This window comes from Puntigrus tetrazona, chromosome 7 (genome assembly GCF_018831695.1).
Source record: "Puntigrus tetrazona isolate hp1 chromosome 7, ASM1883169v1, whole genome shotgun sequence".
Taxonomy (NCBI): domain Eukaryota; kingdom Metazoa; phylum Chordata; class Actinopteri; order Cypriniformes; family Cyprinidae; genus Puntigrus; species Puntigrus tetrazona.
In genome coordinates, this window is record NC_056705.1 from 5866741 (window position 1) to 5883730 (window position 16990).

A 16990-nucleotide genomic window follows, 5' to 3' on the forward strand; every position below is an offset into this window, starting at 1 on the left:
CAAATTAGCATCAAGGACTGGAACATTGTGTTTTATGAAATTAAATAGACCATCTGTGTTTCTTCTATAGTGTGTCACAGTTTCAGTCTATGTTCCCATCTTGGACTCTTATTTTGAAGTGTTTGTTCCCTGCCTGAATTGTTAGTTTCCTCATTAGCTTCTCCCCCTTGTTAACTTGTTATCCTTGTTACGTCCCTCGTATTTGTTTGCTTTTGTATTTGTTGTTTTCTCTCTCCCTCTACTTTTTTTCTCATATTTAGGTTTCCCTATTGGGTGACGACTGAGTTTTGGGCAACCAATCAGGCCGGACCTACCACTTTAAAAGCGGCCTGGTGCTGCCTGCGTGTTGTCAGTCGTCTTCCTATTCAGCCAGCGGGCAGCTGTCCAATCTTGTGGCAAACTGTCTTTTGTCGTTTTGTCGTTATTACTTTGTTAATTTAAGACTTACTTTTGTTACCCCCTTTGTGTCACGAAGGCAATTCAATTTCTGCTTAACTCTAGAGACTATTTGAGTGAACTGTATATAAGCTTTAATATGCTGTTAGCGTTGGTAATTCGGCATGGCTGCGGCCATTCGTGACCTGTTTGAGTGAATGCTGGAGAAGGGGTAGGTAAGTTAGTTTAACTTTAGTTCACTTCATGTTATGTTTAGGTTAGGAGTGACAGCCACCCGTGTACTTTTGTTTTATTAGGTAGTGTAGTTTATTTGGGCGTTGGATACGCTGAAGATCTCGGTTTTGTTTCTACATTCTCTTTCTGTTAGTTAGATTAGTTGGGTTGGGGCCTTAGTTATTAGGATCGTTTTGCTTTTTATATTTTCTTTGATTTGGCGTCACCTCACACTTTTCTCTTCTCTTTTAAGTTTATGAATCTATCTCTTCTGTTTAAAAAGAAACTGTTAAAATAAATGCAGATTGATTGAACATCTATGTTTGCCTCACGGACATTCTTTATTGCAGTTCTTAGCAGCAGTTGCATCTCACTTAAATGTTACTACATCCCCATTTAACAACGAACACGTAACATCCTGTTCATTTAAGATCAGCTGAGTTTCTGATCATACCGCTGAGTGTTGTTTAGCCTGTTTCCCCTGTTGCATAGTTTAGTCTTGTTTTTGCCGTGTTTGATTCTTCCGTGTTCCAATCTCTGTCTGGTATTTAGATTTCTGCTCTGTTATTGGCCCTTGCTTGTTTATCGGACTTCTTTTGGATTATCTTTGACAAACCTGTTTGACCCTGCTTTGCTTGTTTTGACCATATTCTACAATAATGATTTGAGTTTGGATCCACACACCTCTCCTCGTCTGCCCATTACAGATTGGAAATTATTTTAATTTAATTAATTTTCAGTTTTCCTAATATATGAACTTTACATTTTCTTTTAATACAATAGACTTGATCATTTGAGAAATCAATAGAATAATTAATCAGTGAAGCATTTGGAATTTGACATTGTTCAAGGATTTTGTTACACTTTTTTTATTACCATGAGCATTTAAAACTGTATAAACCTACAGCAATAAACATAATACTCATTATGCAAAATATACTCCTAACAAGTAATAGTACAAAACAATGTTTCAAAATTTGATGGTGCAATTTCGTATTTTAAGAAAAGTATTTTTTTACTTTATATTACAAAAACTACAATTGCTTAGAAAAACCTCTTGTTTATAAAAGGTCTGGTTTCAATCATTTACCAGTCTGAAAAAGTTTTGCAAGACCAGCTTTAAGATAACTGAGAGCATCTTTATTGGCTTCAGCTTCTGCGTTTCTCCTCATCTCCTCCAGCTCTAGGACCCAGTTTTCTTTCCCAGCTTCTCTCACTCTGGGGATGAAGAAGTCCAGGTGTTGAAGAGTGAAGGCAGAGTCGGGTTTTAACGCAATCTCAGACAGGTTCTTGATGGTCTGGTACGCTTCGGACAGAAGAATTGACTTATGGTCCTCAATCTCTTTGAGATCTTTCTCAATATGTTGCATAAAAATTAGAAATGTTTTGGTTTCTTCTTGGACATCTTCATATTGACTTTTTATGGAATCAAATTCCAACTGCATGCTGGAGTTTCTGATGACGTATATCTTGTTTTCTTTGACGTGTTTGCTGTGGTGACACTTCCCTGAGCACACGGTACAGAAGCCTTTTTTCATAACTTCACATTTGCTGGGATTAGAAACCCACCAGCAGTCAAACTCATGACAGTTTTCTTGACAGACAGTGCAAGTTGTTGCCTTCCTGTTCTTCCATGATTCACTCTCAATGGGCACCTTCATCTTAACTGTCTTTTTTAAATGAATTGCAAAGTTTCTGCGTTCCTCAATCTTGTTCTTGTTTTGCATCATTGCCTCCTGAATCTGAAGTTTTTCAGCCTTTTTCTGCTCTTTCTCTTGAACTCGCAGCTGTAAGTTGCAGATGTATGCTTCAAATCGAATGCGCTCGATCAGTACATCTGAAGTCAACTCTAAACTTCTTCTGCTCATTTTATCCAGAGACTGAAAAAATTGCTTCATCTCTTCCACACTGTCTTCCCAGGCGTCTCTTTGAGCTCGAATAAGACGTTCTCTGGTGTGCCGGGTTTCAGCCTGTCGATTGTTGAACAAAAAATGAACAGGATCACCGTTTTCGTCTCGTCTGCAGGGGATTTTAGCTTTTTTAATGGCACCGATGACATTTTTGGGTGGAAGACCATCAGAGTGTGTGATTAAAAACACAATGTTGTCCACAATGTCTTTCCCAAACAAAGACAGAATTGAACTGATAATATAATGCTGTCGATCTGAGAGACGATTCTTAGACGCTTGAATCACGAAACACACAGCGTCGACTTCACGAACTCCATCATTGCTCTGAAACAGAGTGGCTATATTCTCAGCAACTTCCAGATCTTTGTCCAGTCCTCTAGTGTCTCCGTAGCCTGGAGTATCAATGATTGTGAGAGACATGGGACTCTTTAAAGGACAGACGTCATACATGGTGATTTCAGAGGTTTGTGATTCTGACTGATCTCTGCTTTGCTCTTCTGTGATTTCGTACCATATTTCATCCTCAAACTTCACTCCCTTTAAGTAGTTGACCATGGAGTTGATGAGAGTTGTCTTTCCAACACCAGTCTCTCCCACCAGCAGAATGATTTTGTTTGGTTTGCTAGCACCTTTTTTATTATAAATCCATTTTCTAACTTTTCCATTTTCATCAAGATCTTTCCTCTCTGTGTGTAGACGGAATCTCTTTGGAGAACCTCTTTGAAGTAGAGATAGTCTTCGTGGTAGAATCTTTGGCTTTCTGTAAAATGAAAATAGAGACAAATATTTCAGTAACAAAAAAAAGACTTAATACCTATTAATCATCTCGTGCTTTTGTAAATTGTAAACATTTACTTTGAAGTTTTGAGTGAGAACTTAACAATTGTAATTGTGAAACAATGTTTTAAACCGAGAAGTACCTCCAAATATAGTCAGTATATTAAACATTCAGCCGGACCAGCCTTATTACAACAATCAAATTTTTGTTTAAATCAAATATTCAAATAATATTTTCTTACTGTTTTCCGAAATCTTCTTTCATGCTGCTGCTTTTCTGAAGGTGGTTTCTTTGCATATCCATTGTGCTGGGGTTCAAATATTAGTCTATTCAAAAATGTTTATTATTTAATTCGATTTCTTATTCTTATTTTATTTCTTATGTTGTTCCAAACTTGAATGACTTTATTTGCTCTGTGGAAGACAAAATAAAGTATTTTCAATAAGTTTGGAAACGAAATATAACATTGCTCCATTGACAATCTTTGTATAGATCAACCCCATTCTAAGGTTCTTAATCTACTAATACATTTTGTGTAGTATGCTGTCTTTTGAGTAATATCTCATTAAATATAAAGAATATATAGGTTTGTAGTCTTTATAGTGAAATTGCATTGCATTGACATTTTCACAATTTACAATAAAAAAAAAAAAAATCCATATAGATAATTCAACTTCTGCTCAACTAGCTTGCCTAAGTCCAAAAGAAAAAAGAAAACTAAATATTTTTCACGCAATTAAATTTATATTTTGCTTGTTCAAAGTTTTTATTTCCCTGAAAGAGCATGAGTTTATAAAAACATAAGCTACTTACACCATTTGAGACCATATCGTTGTGGAGTTCTCACAGCACAGATCTTGAGTCATTTGTGAAATATAACAACAATAATAGAAACTTCTTTCCTGCTGTTTTTCCAGTAATACCAGTTCAGTCTGTCACGTGATTAAAAGGAAAAATGCTGGCTAGTTCTCTTACTTAGGAGCCCCAATCACCTCTGAGCATTAGAAGAAAAGTCCAATGAAAGTTGGTGAGTGGAATTAGCCACTCCCTTGTATGTACAGGTATATAAGATACTGTAGAATCTTTCCAACCTTTTCTGATGCCTTTCCAACCGTGTGTTTCTGGCTGTGGTAGTTTCCTCACCTTTGACCTTTGACAATGGACGTGATTGCTGTCTTACATGTCTGGCCCAAAAGTATACTGAGACAGCATTTGTGGATGGTTCATGCCTGCACTGCGATCTTATGCCAATGGGATTCGATTACAGACCCCATGTAAGTCCGGCTTCTCATAGCATAGCGCCGTTGAGGTAAATAGTGCTGGTCCACCACAAGGCAGGCCCAGTGTCTCATTCTGAGCTTCTGAGAAGTATAAGATGTCTATTGCTGCATCAGAGGAGAGATTATTGTCTTCAGAAGCTAATGTTTCTGGTGAGCAGCCCCCTGCATTTCTTCCCAGGGGTTGACAGCTCACTAACACATTTTGCCCCTGCAGAACACTCTAAACATCAAGATGCAAAGAGTCTGCCCCTTCATCTGCCCCTTTGCCAAAGGTGCCTGCTTAGACCCAGAAAACGTTCAAGGAGATAAACCCTCAGCAGGGGCATTGAGCTGGGTGATGTCAAGTCTCCCTGGAAGACAGTAAAGCATTGGGCGACCCAGAAATTACCGGATCTGTTCTTTAGGGGACATTGACATCCTCCAGTTACTTCACCACAGAATCAGGGAGATCAGGTCCAACTAGACTATGCGATTCAGTTCTCCAGGTTCCACTAAGGTTTTAGGGCTTCCTCTTCTTACCTGTCCTGTGCACAGAGATTTCAATCTTCTCTGTGGGTTATGGCCTATTCTAACTCTGCAAGTCTTCAATCGGTTTTACACAGGCTTCCATTCAAGATGTTGATGCAGAAATGCTATCTTACTTGTGTCCGAACACCAGGATTTGACTTGAAGGAGACATACTTTCATGTGTTGATTCTGCCTTGTCACAGATTTCTTCTGTTCTCTCTCAAGGGTTGAGAGTATCAGTACAGTCACCTCTTTCGGGATGTCCCTGTTTCCCTGTGCATCCATACTGAACTCACTGAGTGTGCCCTATCCCCACTTTTGATGACAAGGGCTCCCGGCTCCTCAAAAACCCGACTTATATAAGCTTAATACTTGTGACATCTATTGTACGAGCACAACACCTCAAACATCTGGGGCTTCTGTTCAACTGGGAAAAGAGCAAACTTGGTATGGAGCTGGTTTTGGAAAACATGACATAGCCTCTCACAAATACACATGCGCAGTCAGTGTTAAACTGCCTGAATAGTTAGGGCAAGACAGCAGTCCACGCTGCATATTGCAATTCCTCTAAGTGCATCACGACTCTAGAATCCCTGCCACTGCCAGCTGTTCTATTCCCTGACTGTGGCTTCATAATGCACTGGCACACAAATGCCTCCGAAAGTAGCCCTAATGACCGATTCTATACCTCTCAGGCCAGGATAGATATTACCAACTAAGCTAGGGTTCCCATCGAGAGGCAGGCATATGTTTTCAAGGGGTCTATTTGTTGAGAGCTGTTTCGCTTGTCGAGAAGACCTTTCCTTGCTTTTCTTCCTGCAGGAAAAGTTGGTTCTTGAGAGAGTACTGGCTGTCCCTTCAACTTTAAAGGTTTTTGTTGCTGCCATTGACACGCACCATGATGTAGTAGATGGTTCTTCCTTGGGAAAGCATTGCCTTGTGCATTTTTTCTGTAGCGACCCCTAAACATCTGTTTCTATCGATATAACTTTGAACATGACTGACATTGTGAGTGGAGACATTACTTCCATTTTGTCGCAACTCAAAACCTTGCTTAACATCAGGATGCGCCTCAACTCTAATGCAGGATTTTTGTCTGCTATTAACTCTAGCTGGTTGTGGTATAATGCATTCGAGGATGCTTGGCTGCTTTAAGTAAAAAAAAAAAAAAACACAAGTCTCACGTGTTTAACTTTTGTAAATGAAAGGTAAATTATACAACATAACTCCAGCAGGGTCATTCATACTTGAGTAAAACACAAATTTTGCACAAATGCAAAATAAAATCTAGCTAATTCAAGGACACTTTTCTTTTATTGCCATAAGAAGGTATCACATTAGACAACAACGAAAACATAAATCTCATATGTAATATAGTACATATTGTTTGACAATGCAATTTCATATTTTAGTATGCATTATTAGTCATTCTGTTTATCTAGAAACTCCTGCATATACAGTTACGGCATGCAGCAGTCATTTACTTTTTTGTTTACTCTACTGGGTTCAATCATTTCCCTGTCACAAAGCGTTTTGTCAGTCCAGCTTTAAGATAACTCAAAGCATCTTTATTGGCTTCATCAGCTACAGCTTTTCTCCTCATCATCCTCCAGCTCTAGGACCCAGTTTTCTTTCCCAGCTTCTCTCACTCTGGGGATGAAGAAGTCCAGGTGCTGAAGAGTGAAGGCAGAGTCTGGTTTTAACGCAATCTCAGACAGTTTCTTGATGGTCTGGTACGCTTCGGACAGAAGACTTGACTTTTGGTCCTCAATCTCATGCAGGTCTTGGTCAAGATGATCCATTAAAATGGAATATGTCTTGGAATCTTCTTGGGCTTTTTCATATTCTTTCCTTATAGAGTCAAACTCCATCATGACGTTTGAAATTCTGACAGCGTATTTCTTGTTTTCTTTGACGTGTTTGCTGTGGTGACACCTTCCCGTGCAAACAGTGCAGTAGCCTTTTTTCATAACTTCACATTTGCTGGGATTAGAAACCCACCAGCAGTCAAACTCATGACAGTTTTCCTCACAGACGGTGCAGGTCGTCGCCTTCCTGTTCTTCCACGACTTACTCTCAATGGGCACCTTCTGTTTGACGGTCTTTTTTACTTTAATAGTGAAGTTTTTACACTGATCTATCTTTTCCTTGTTTTGCATCATTGCCTCTTGAATCTGACATTTTTCAGCTATTTTCAGCTCTTTCTCTTGAACTCGCAGCTGTAAGTTGCAGATGGATGCTTCAAATTGAATGCGCTCGATCAGGACATCTGAAGTCAACTCTAAACTTCTTCTCTTCATTTCATTCAAAGATTGAAGCAAATTCTTCATGCCATTCATACTGTCTTCCCAGGCGTCTCTTTGAGCTCGAACGTGCCGTTCTTTAGTGTGACGTTCTTCAGTCTGCCTGTTGTTGAATAAGAAATGAACAGGCTGGTCATTTTTTTGTCTCGTCTGCAGGGATTCTAGCTTTTGATGCCGCAGAAGACATTTTGGGGTGGAAGACCATCAGAGTGTGTGATTAAAAACACAATGTTGTTCACAATGTCTTTCCCAAACAAAGACAGAATTGAACTGATAATGTAATGCTGTCGGTCTGAGAGACGATTCTTAGTTGCTTGAGTCACAAAACACACGGCGTCAACTTCACAAACTCCATGCCTGCTCTGAAACAGTGCAGATAAATTCTCAGCGACTTCTAGGTCTTTGTCCAGTCCTCTAGTGTCTCCGTAGCCTGGAGTATCAATGATTGTGAGAGACATGGGACTCTTTGAAGGACAGACCTCATACATGGTGATTTCAGAGGTTTGTGATTCTGCTTGATCTCTGGATTCTTCTTCTGTGATTTCATACCACTTTTCATCCTCAAACTTCACCCGAGTACATAGTTGACCATGGAGTTGATTAGAGTCGTCTTACCAGCGCCGGTCTCTCCCACCAGCAGAATGATTTTGTTTGGTTTACTGGTGTCTTTTTCTCCATAAGTCCATTTTCGAGGACTTTACAGTTTTCATCAAGAGATTTCCTCTCTGTATGCAGGCGGTATAGTTTTGGAGGTCCTTCATGGAGCAGAACTGGTCTATGAGGTGGAAGTCTTGGCTTTCTGTAAAATGCAGAAGGTGGCAAATATTTCTCAATGTTTGTGTAGCAAGAATTTAAATACAGTCATTTTAAAGTGAGCTACGGAAAATGTTATGGAATGATATGGAAAACATAAAATTCATACTTTTTAATTGCAATTCTTAATCATAACTTTGTAATTCTTTGAAACAATATTTTAAACATGTAAGGTCCATGACATTATTCTGTTGTTGTCTTTACATAATCATTTAAAAAGTAAAGTTTATACCAAGCTGTATTTGCTGATTTCCAGTATTTTTTTTTTTCAGAAATTAGAATGTTTCTCAAGATTTTAATTTGTAGGTGATTACAAATTAGCCATTGTAGCTAATTTCTTGAATTGATTATGTGTTCCAATAATTATAATTTGTTTTTTCACATGATCATTTTAACTCTCTTTTTAAGCTCATGCATAGATAAAGCATAGATAATGCTTTAAACAGATGATCGACGCAAATGTGCTGTTTTTAACAATTCATAATATCTTTCAGAAATTATAGCCTATAACTTTAGCATATAGACTTGTCTGCTGTACATTATTTAGCTAAACCATATACAGCACACAAGCCTATATATTTAGCAGTGTGAGAACAAAGCATTTTCCTATTTTGTGCATCAGGTGGTGCCATAAACACATTACAGCCAATAGAACGATGCTCCTTCATTTCATACTTTTTTGTCAATTTATTTCCATTTAATAACGATCAAGACCAGTATGTGAGTGCCTGATTGTTATAAAATCAGTTTACACTTCAGTATCAGTAGAGATTATATATACTAATTACCAATTAATTGCACAATAATAATAAATTCCCAGAAAAGACATGACTTTCAACTCACTGGTCATTCATGGTGATCGCCGGACTAAATGTGTTCCTGAGAGAAGAGCTTGCCTTCACCCTGCAGTTTGTTTAGAGGAGAAAAAGAACATTACTTCTGAGTAATATTTTGTGAATGTAAATGTTGTGTTGGTTAATTAGCATATAAAATGGAAATATATGTAATATTTGAGGAATATAATTCCATGTCAAATTATTATTAGAGACAAAACGTACCTACTAAACAAAAATATTCTTACACACGCAGCCTCTGCGTCGAGTCTCTGGCTGAAATGTCAGCTTTGAAGGAAATACCGGTTTGTTTATCAAGCCTAGCTAACTGAGGTCCCTCCCAGCTAAACGTGCACGCTAATGTCTGAATAGCTTAGAAATAAAATGGCGGTTAAATCACATGGTTGTCTTCTTGTAGACGTTGCTCATGCTGATGAATGTCTGCTGTAACTAATAAATAAAAACACTGACTGCTGTATGTTCTGCATCAGATATTGTTGTGAATAATTCACTTTACAAAGCTTTATCTGTGACTTCCTGACATTTTGAGCTGCTAAAAAAAATTTTGTGTGTATTCATTGTAGAAAAATGCAACTGGACGAGTGACATCAAACTAAACTATGAGTTACAGTAAACGCTCTATGCTTATAAGGAAACAAACTCATCTTTGATATCTGACCTGTGATATCTGTGTTTTCATGCAGAAATTATGTAGGATTATAAGTGTCTATATCTATACCAGTATTTATTTACAGGTAACAGCACAGTTTCATTAGATGTGCTGTGTTAAATAAAATCAAAGTATAACCAAGTAAACTTTGACCACCTAAACAATACTCAAACCTTTTACTGTTTGTTTTTATTATATAATTCTATATGCAAAACTATATATAATTACGTTTTCTTTACTTAATTTCTTAAATTATTTAAGTTCAAGTAAGTAGATTGTACATAGTAGTAGCTTAAAATGAGTTAATACAAATTATTACAAAGTTTCTGTTGTTTTTTTCAGTGATGTTGATTTAACTAAGCAAGGCACAGCTTTCTGACATCTGTGCAGGTTGACAAAAAAAAGGTATTGCATTGATGTAAAACACTTTCACATTTGTTCATTTTCTCTGAAGGAACATTTTTGTTAAACCAGCTTCAAGATAAGATAAGATAACCCCCGCGGAAGTCCCGTTCTAGCTAGCCGGTGTCTGCCTGCCGGTCAGCCGCTTCAGGCCACTGAGTTACCTGTATCTCACATACCAGAGGTCAGCTTGAGGGGCTGATTCCTTAGTAGATTATTTGGCAGCGTGGAAACTTCTGCCAAATGTATCTCAATGGGTCATCTGAACATTAGAGAAAGGCTACTGAATTCCAGTTCGGTTTACAGCCGCTACCTCATTGTTCGAAGAAGGACGGGGTTGCGTCCTATTATAGATCTGAGGTCTTGAACCGCTCAGTCAACAGACTGAAGTTAAAAATGCTTACCAATCAAGCATGTGTGTGACTCTAATCAGATCCGAGGACTGGTTTGTCAACATAGATCTGAAGGACGCATACTTTCACATATCCATCCTTCCTCAACATGGGAAGTTTCTGAGGTTCGCCGGGGCGTAGCAAACCAATATCGAGTACTTCCGTTCGGCCTGGCACTCTCACCCGCACATCTACGAAGTGTATGGATGCAGCCCTGGCTCCATTGAGACTCCAGGGCATCCGCATACTCAATTATATCGGCGATTGCTTGATATTAGCTTAATCCGAGCAGATGGCAGTTCAACATCGAGATGTTGTTCTGTCTCACATGGGGAGTTGGGTTTGAGACTGAGCGCCATCAAGAGTGTATTGCGTCCCGCTCAGAGGACCACATACCAGGCGTGGTGCGGGGTTCGACCACGATGTGGGCACGTTTGTCTCCTGCTCGTGTGCAGTCGATCCTCATGTCAGTCGAGAGAGAGTCAGGGAAGGCCAGTCACTCACTGTCAAGCAGTATCAGAGACTGCTGGGCCTGATGGCAGCTCGTCCCAACGTGATACCTTTTGGCCTGCTGCTCATGGGACCCCTACAGTGGTGGCTCAGGACCAAGGGGTTCTCCCGACCCACTCCGCCAAAATCAAAGTGTCACGCCCGTACAGTTCAGGCCTTAGACTTGTGGGAGGAAGCCTTGGTTCCTGAATCAGGGCCAAGGTTAGAGGAGCTCTATGCGCGGACTCCCTTGCGACAGATGCATCTCTAACCGGTTGGGGCCTTGCGATGTTGAGCAGGCGCCCGGCCCACGGTTCTGTGGAGCGATCACCACCACGGGTGGCATATCAATCTGCTACAGATGTTAGCTGTATTTACGTGCGTGAAGCACTTTCTCCCAGACCTGAGAGCACAGCAGTGGTCTCTTACATCAACCACCAGGAGAACTGTGTTCGCGCCCCTTGAACAAGCTGGCGCACCAGATCCGGGTGTGATTAAAGGCTCTCACCCGCACAATTACAAAGTGTATGAATGCAGCTCTGGCTCCACTGCGACTCCAGCACATTCGTATACTCAACTATATCGACGATCGGTTGATATTAGCTCAATCAGAGCAGATGGCAGTTCAACATCGAGATGTTGTTCTGTCCCATATGGGAGTGGGGTTTGAGACTGAGCGCCAAGAAGAGGTATTGCGTCGATCAGAGGGCCATATGCCCAGGCGTGGTATGGGATTCGACCACGATGCGGGCACAATTATCTCCTGCTCGTGTGCAGTCGATCCTCCACGTCAGTCGAGAGAGTCAGGAGGCCAGTCAATCACTGTCAAGCAGTATCAAAAACTGTTGGGGCTGATGGCAGCTGCGTCAACATGATACCTTTTGGCCTGCTGTACATGAGACTCCTACAGTGGCGACTCAGGACCAGGGGCTTTCCCAGGGGAACCCACTCCGCGAAATCAAGCATCATGTCATGCCTACATGGAGTAACCTTGGTTTCGAATCAGGGCCCAGTGTTAGGAGTTCTTTGTCGCGCATCTTGCTTGCGACAGATGCATTCCCTAACGGTTGTTAGGCGCAGTGCTGAAAGCAGCGCCCGGCCCACGGTCTGTGGCTATCACCACCAGGGTGGTATATCATGCAGCTAGGGATGTTAGCTGTATTTCGTGCTGAAGCACCTCCTCCCAGCCCGGAGAGGTCACCATGTGTTGGTGCACACCGACAACACAGCGGTGGTCTCTTATATCAACCACCAGGGAGGTCTGTGTTCGCGCCCCTTGAACAAGCTGGCGCACCAGATCCTGTGTGGTCCCAGGACAAAATCTGCTCGCCGAGAGCGACCTACATCCCTGGGCATCTCAATGCGAGAGTCGACACCCTGTCGAGACAGGGAGTTGAGGCCGGGGAATGGATGCTTCACCCCGATGTGGTGAAGCAGATCTGTCGTGAGCATTGTACCAGGCAGAGGTGGACCTCTTGCTTCTCGAGGAATGCACAATGTCCTCTGGTTCTCTCTAGTTCATCCAGCTCCCCTGGGACTGGATGCCCATGTCACAGGCGTGGCTGGAGGCGTCGCCTGTGCGCATTTCCTCCGATTGCCCTGCTCCCAGGAGTTCTGGTGAGAGTGCGCCAGGGCGGAATCAGACTACTGCTCGTAGCCCGTTCTGGCCGGGCCGAGTATGGTTCACGGACCTCATCGGCCTAGTAGGCGGTCATCCGTGGGAGATCCCCTGAGGCCAGATCTACTCTCTCCAGGCGGAGGGAACAATAGTTCACCCTCGCCCGGAGTTACTGAAGTTGTGGGTGTGGCCCATGACGGGCACGATTCATAGCCTCTGGTCTTTGAGCTGAGGTTGTCGAGACCATCCTCCAATCCAGAGCTCCCTCACGAGGGCGTGTATGCCAGGAGGTGAGGAATGTTCACTTCCTGGTGTGGAGACCGCCACTTGAACCCAGTTAACTGCCCAGTAGGTTCAGTGCTGGAGTTCCTCAGGCGACATTCTCCACCGGGTTAACCACTCCACCCTAAGGTCTACGTGCCAGTCATATCTGCATATCATGACCCTATTGGTGGCCACTCAGTGGGCAGACACCCATTAGTTACGATTCCTCCACGGTGTGCTGAGGCTGAGACCTCCAGTGCGGACCAGAGTTCCCCATGGGATTTGGTTGTGGTGTTAGAGGCTCTGTGTAAGGCACCCTTGAGCCCCTCGAAGAGGTTCCCTTACCTGTCTTATAGGATAAGACAGCATTTCTCCTCGCCATCACCTCTCTTTGGAGGTGGGAGATCTGCAGGCCCTCTCTCCGTGGCCCCTACTTAGTTGGACTTTGCCCCAGTCATGGCCAAGTTTTTGCATACCAAGAGTGGGTTATACACCTAAAGTGCCCTCTGTTACACTGCAACCGATCGTACTGCAGGCCTCCTGTCCTCACCCCTTCCAGGCAGCTAAAGTCCAACTGCAAGTGCGTCCAGTGAGAGTACTGGACATGTAGTGCAGAACTGTGTCTCTGTGGAGGTCGGGCCAGTTACTTATCCGTTTGGCCCGACAGATAGGGGTTGTGCTGATATTAAGCAAACTTCAGCAGGTGGATAGTCGAGAAGCTATCCACCTGGCCTATGAGGCCTCGGCACTCACGTGCCCTCTTGGGCTCAAGGCCTACCCTTAGCAGTGTGCCCCTCGGGGACATTTGCAGCGCTGCGGGGTGGTCCACGCCCTCCACTTTGCCCTTTCTATAATTTTGACATGAGGCCCGCTCCTGGCTCCTCTGTCTTATTCTGATGGGTGGTCTGAGGACCCCGCTTTTCAGGCAGGCCTTGGAATTATGGCGGCGTGGGCATCTCGTTCCAAAGCGTTTTGTGGCGCAGCTAGAGTTCCTGAAGAGGAGCGTCTCCAGGTTCTGAATGTAACCATGGTTCCTCTAGGAACGAGGCGCTGCGTCGATGCCTACTTCCGCACCCCTGCCGGTAGCGCACTTCACTACAGAGGCTGGTGCGGTATCGCAGAAGCGTGACTTTATACTTCCTGGTCGGCGTCATCTCTCGTCCATGGCGTCGCTCCTCTCCATTGGACAGATTTCACCGCATTGAGTTCAGAGCGGCTCACGCCCGGATGCGTTCCCAGCGTTTGTGACGCGGCGTCTGGATTCCCTAGAGGAACCATGGTTACATTCGTAACCTGAGGCGTTTTTAATGCATGCACTATGCATGTCCTGTTATCTTCTGAAAAAGGCAGTCTCTCGTGAACGTCTCGGTTGCGTATGTAAACCTCGTTCCCTGAAGAAGGAGCGGAGACGTCACGTCGGATGACCAGTTTAACAATTGGGATCTCGCCGAGGACCAATCTACTTCCGAAAGTGTATCTAAATGCAAGCCAATTGAAGATTGGCATGCGCTATCGCATCCAGCTGCGCTGATCACAGCCCGCGGGTATAAATAAGCAGCGGGTGCAGCGCGTATTCGGAGTTTTTCGCTGAGAGCCGAGCTAGTGACCCGGCCCCTTCAGCGGAGTAGCAACACCGTGGCGGCGGGGCGTGGCGTCTCGTTCCCCTTCTTCAGGAGCGAGGGTTACATGCGTGGCCCGAGGCGTTCCCTTTCGATCGTCGGTCACTCCGAGGTCTGCGTCCGGATGACCAGCGAGGTGGGATCCCTACCAAAGCGCTGCATGGGCGCTGCCTCTTCCGGTGTCCTGTGGGAGCCCACAAGCCCCCTCAGTCTATCGGCGTAGGCGAGGCTCGACCCAGAAGCCAGCTACAATACTACCCGTGGCAAGACTGGAACGCTGAGGAGCGTCCACGTTCTGGCGAACAGGGGCGACGGAAGTCCAGCCTTCCGTACGTGGGAGGTCTTGGAGCGAATACGCATATGGACAATATTTTCAGTTTGCATATGGAAAATGGGAGGTGATTGAACCCTCTTGGATGGGCAGAAGGTCTGCCGGGAAACACGGGGCTCTAGGCTATGCCGTGAAATACACACATAAAGTCCTCTGGGGGTACTTTACATGGCTCCCAGCCCTCACACGGTTCTCACAGTTCATCGAGAGGGCCTGGCGCCAGATGCTCCGCAACATCTGGCTGCCGAGGAATGGAGGAGCTCGACAGGGTCTACTGTGTGGGCGGCTCTGGAGCGGTTAACAAGCCGACCCGAAACCGGGCCTCTCAGTGCTTCTACCCGTTTGAGGTGAGAACACAGGAGGATACCGGTTCCACACCGTGAAGGCTATAGAAATCTAGCAAGCGTGTTAGAGGGTCGCCAGCCTGCAGCTCTACAAATATCTGCCAGCGAGGCGCCACGAGCCAACGCCCAGGGCGATGCAACACTTCTTGTTGGTGTGCCCGCAACCTGAGGGGCAGGGCATACCCTGTGCTTAGTAGGCCAGGGTAATGGCGTCCACTATCCAGTGGGCCATCCTCTGCTTGAGAGCGGCACTCCCCTTCTGCCGGCCTCCGTGACAAACAAAAGAGCTGGTCTGAGGTCCTGAAGCTTTGTGTCCGGTCAACGTAGCATCTTAGTGCTCGGGACGGGACAAAGCAACATCAAGGCTGGGTCTGCCTCCTCCAGGGCAGCGCTTGAAGGTTCACCACCTGGTCTCGGAAGGGGGTAGTGGGAACCCTTGGGCACGCATGCCGGGCCGTGGCCTCAGTGTTACCTGGGAATCCGCGAGCCCAAACTGTAGGCACAGAATCGTCGACCGAAAAAAGCCTGCAGGTCCCTACCCTCTTGATGGAGGCCAATGCGAGCAGGAGCAATGTCTTCATAGATAAGAACTTTAGCTCAACTGCTGGCAAGGGTTTCAAGCGGAGCCTGCTGCAGTGCTGTCAGCACTACAGACAGGTCCCAAGAGGGAGTACAGTGAGGGGCCGTGGAGGATTCAACCTCCTGGCCCCCTCAGGAACCTGATGATCAGCTCATGCACCCACAGACCTCCCGTCTATGGGGTCATGGTTTACAGCGATCGCAGCCCACGTGAACCTTAAGGGTGGAGGGAGACAGCCTTCGCTCAACCCTTGTTGCAAGAAGGTAAGCCACGACTCTGATGGGGCAATTCCGGGGTTTTCTCTTTGAGAAGAACACCACTCGACGAACAGGCTCCACTTCAGGCATAGGCCATCTGGCCGCCCACAACTCCTCGTCCTCTCTGGGGACCCAGAGATGAGAGAGAAACGCTCTTTTATCGAGTATTTGGGTACCACTGACCGTGAGGTCAGCGCGAAAAAAAAACAAAGATTCTCCACCCGGCCCTCCTCCGGGGAGAGTGGTGGTCGTTCACCATCTCCGAAGAGCAGCTCCCTCCATCTCTGGGTCGCCCGTCTCAGGGCCGCTTGCACCTGCGCTTCCCCTCCAGGTTTGGCGGATGCCTGGGCGGGCTGGGCGGCTGCCCTGCGCGGCGGCTCCACGGGCGCTGCCTGGTTGAGGGCTGCTGCGGCGGCTGCTTGCGAGGCGGGGCGGCGGCAGGCGCCCTCGGCGGCGAGCAGGCTGAGCGGGCCGTTGGCGGCAGGTGGGGCAGCAGCAGCTGCGCGCCGAGGCAAGATGTGTTTAATCGCCTCCAGTCTGCTTCTGGGCGGCCGAGAACTGCTGGGCAAAGCTCTCCCACGCGTCGCCCGAAGAGGCGGACTGGGACATGGGGCATTCAAGGCGTGTCTTGTCTACCACCTCGCGCATGTCGGCCAGACACAGCCACAGATGGCGTTCTGGACCACCATAGTGGCCATCGCGCGACCCAGAGACCGCGCTGTAACCTTGCGTGCTGCGCTCGTGGCGGGTCGGTCGCGATGCGGAGTTCTTTCAGAACTTCCGGGTCGCGACCACCCTCGTGCAGGTCCTTCGGTGCGCGGCCTGATGAACTTGCAACAACGCCATAGCGTGTACAGCAGGCGCAGCCTCTCCACAAGTCGTATAGGCACACTGCCGATCCAAAGCCCGACTTCAGTGCCTACAGGCCGGGAGGAGCACAGGATCCTGCGCCAAGTGGAAAGCGGAGTTGGGACACAGCTGCGCCGCAACT

General features: G+C 45.3%; 2 protein-coding genes and 1 pseudogene across 2 annotated transcripts in view; all 3 read right to left on the bottom strand.

Annotated features, from left to right (window-relative positions):
• LOC122349004 overlaps positions 1 to 16990 on the bottom strand; it is a 495348-nt gene that overhangs the window by 192930 nt on the left and 285428 nt on the right. The window lies entirely within an intron of this gene.
• On the bottom strand, positions 1663 to 4302 carry LOC122348983. Its single transcript, XM_043244900.1, has 3 exons — positions 4111 to 4302; positions 3539 to 3710; positions 1663 to 3279 (listed from the first exon to the last, which is right to left on the bottom strand). The coding sequence occupies exons 2-3, from the start codon at positions 3598 to 3600 to the stop codon at positions 1692 to 1694; spliced, it is 1650 nt and encodes a 549-aa protein (XP_043100835.1). The 5' UTR covers positions 3601 to 3710; positions 4111 to 4302; the 3' UTR covers positions 1663 to 1691.
• On the bottom strand, positions 6505 to 9225 carry LOC122348994 (annotated as a pseudogene).

What these genes read in the sequence shown, in the direction of transcription:
- LOC122348983 (XM_043244900.1), bottom strand. Translation starts at nt 3,600, where the DNA reads ATGGATATGCAAAGAAACCACCTTCAGAAAAGCAGCAGCATGAAAGAA. An exon ending in AAAGAAGATTTCGGAAAACA is followed by an intron (nt 3,280 to 3,538) that starts GTAAGAAAATAT and finishes TTCATTTTACAG; the next exon opens with AAAGCCAAAGATTCTACCAC.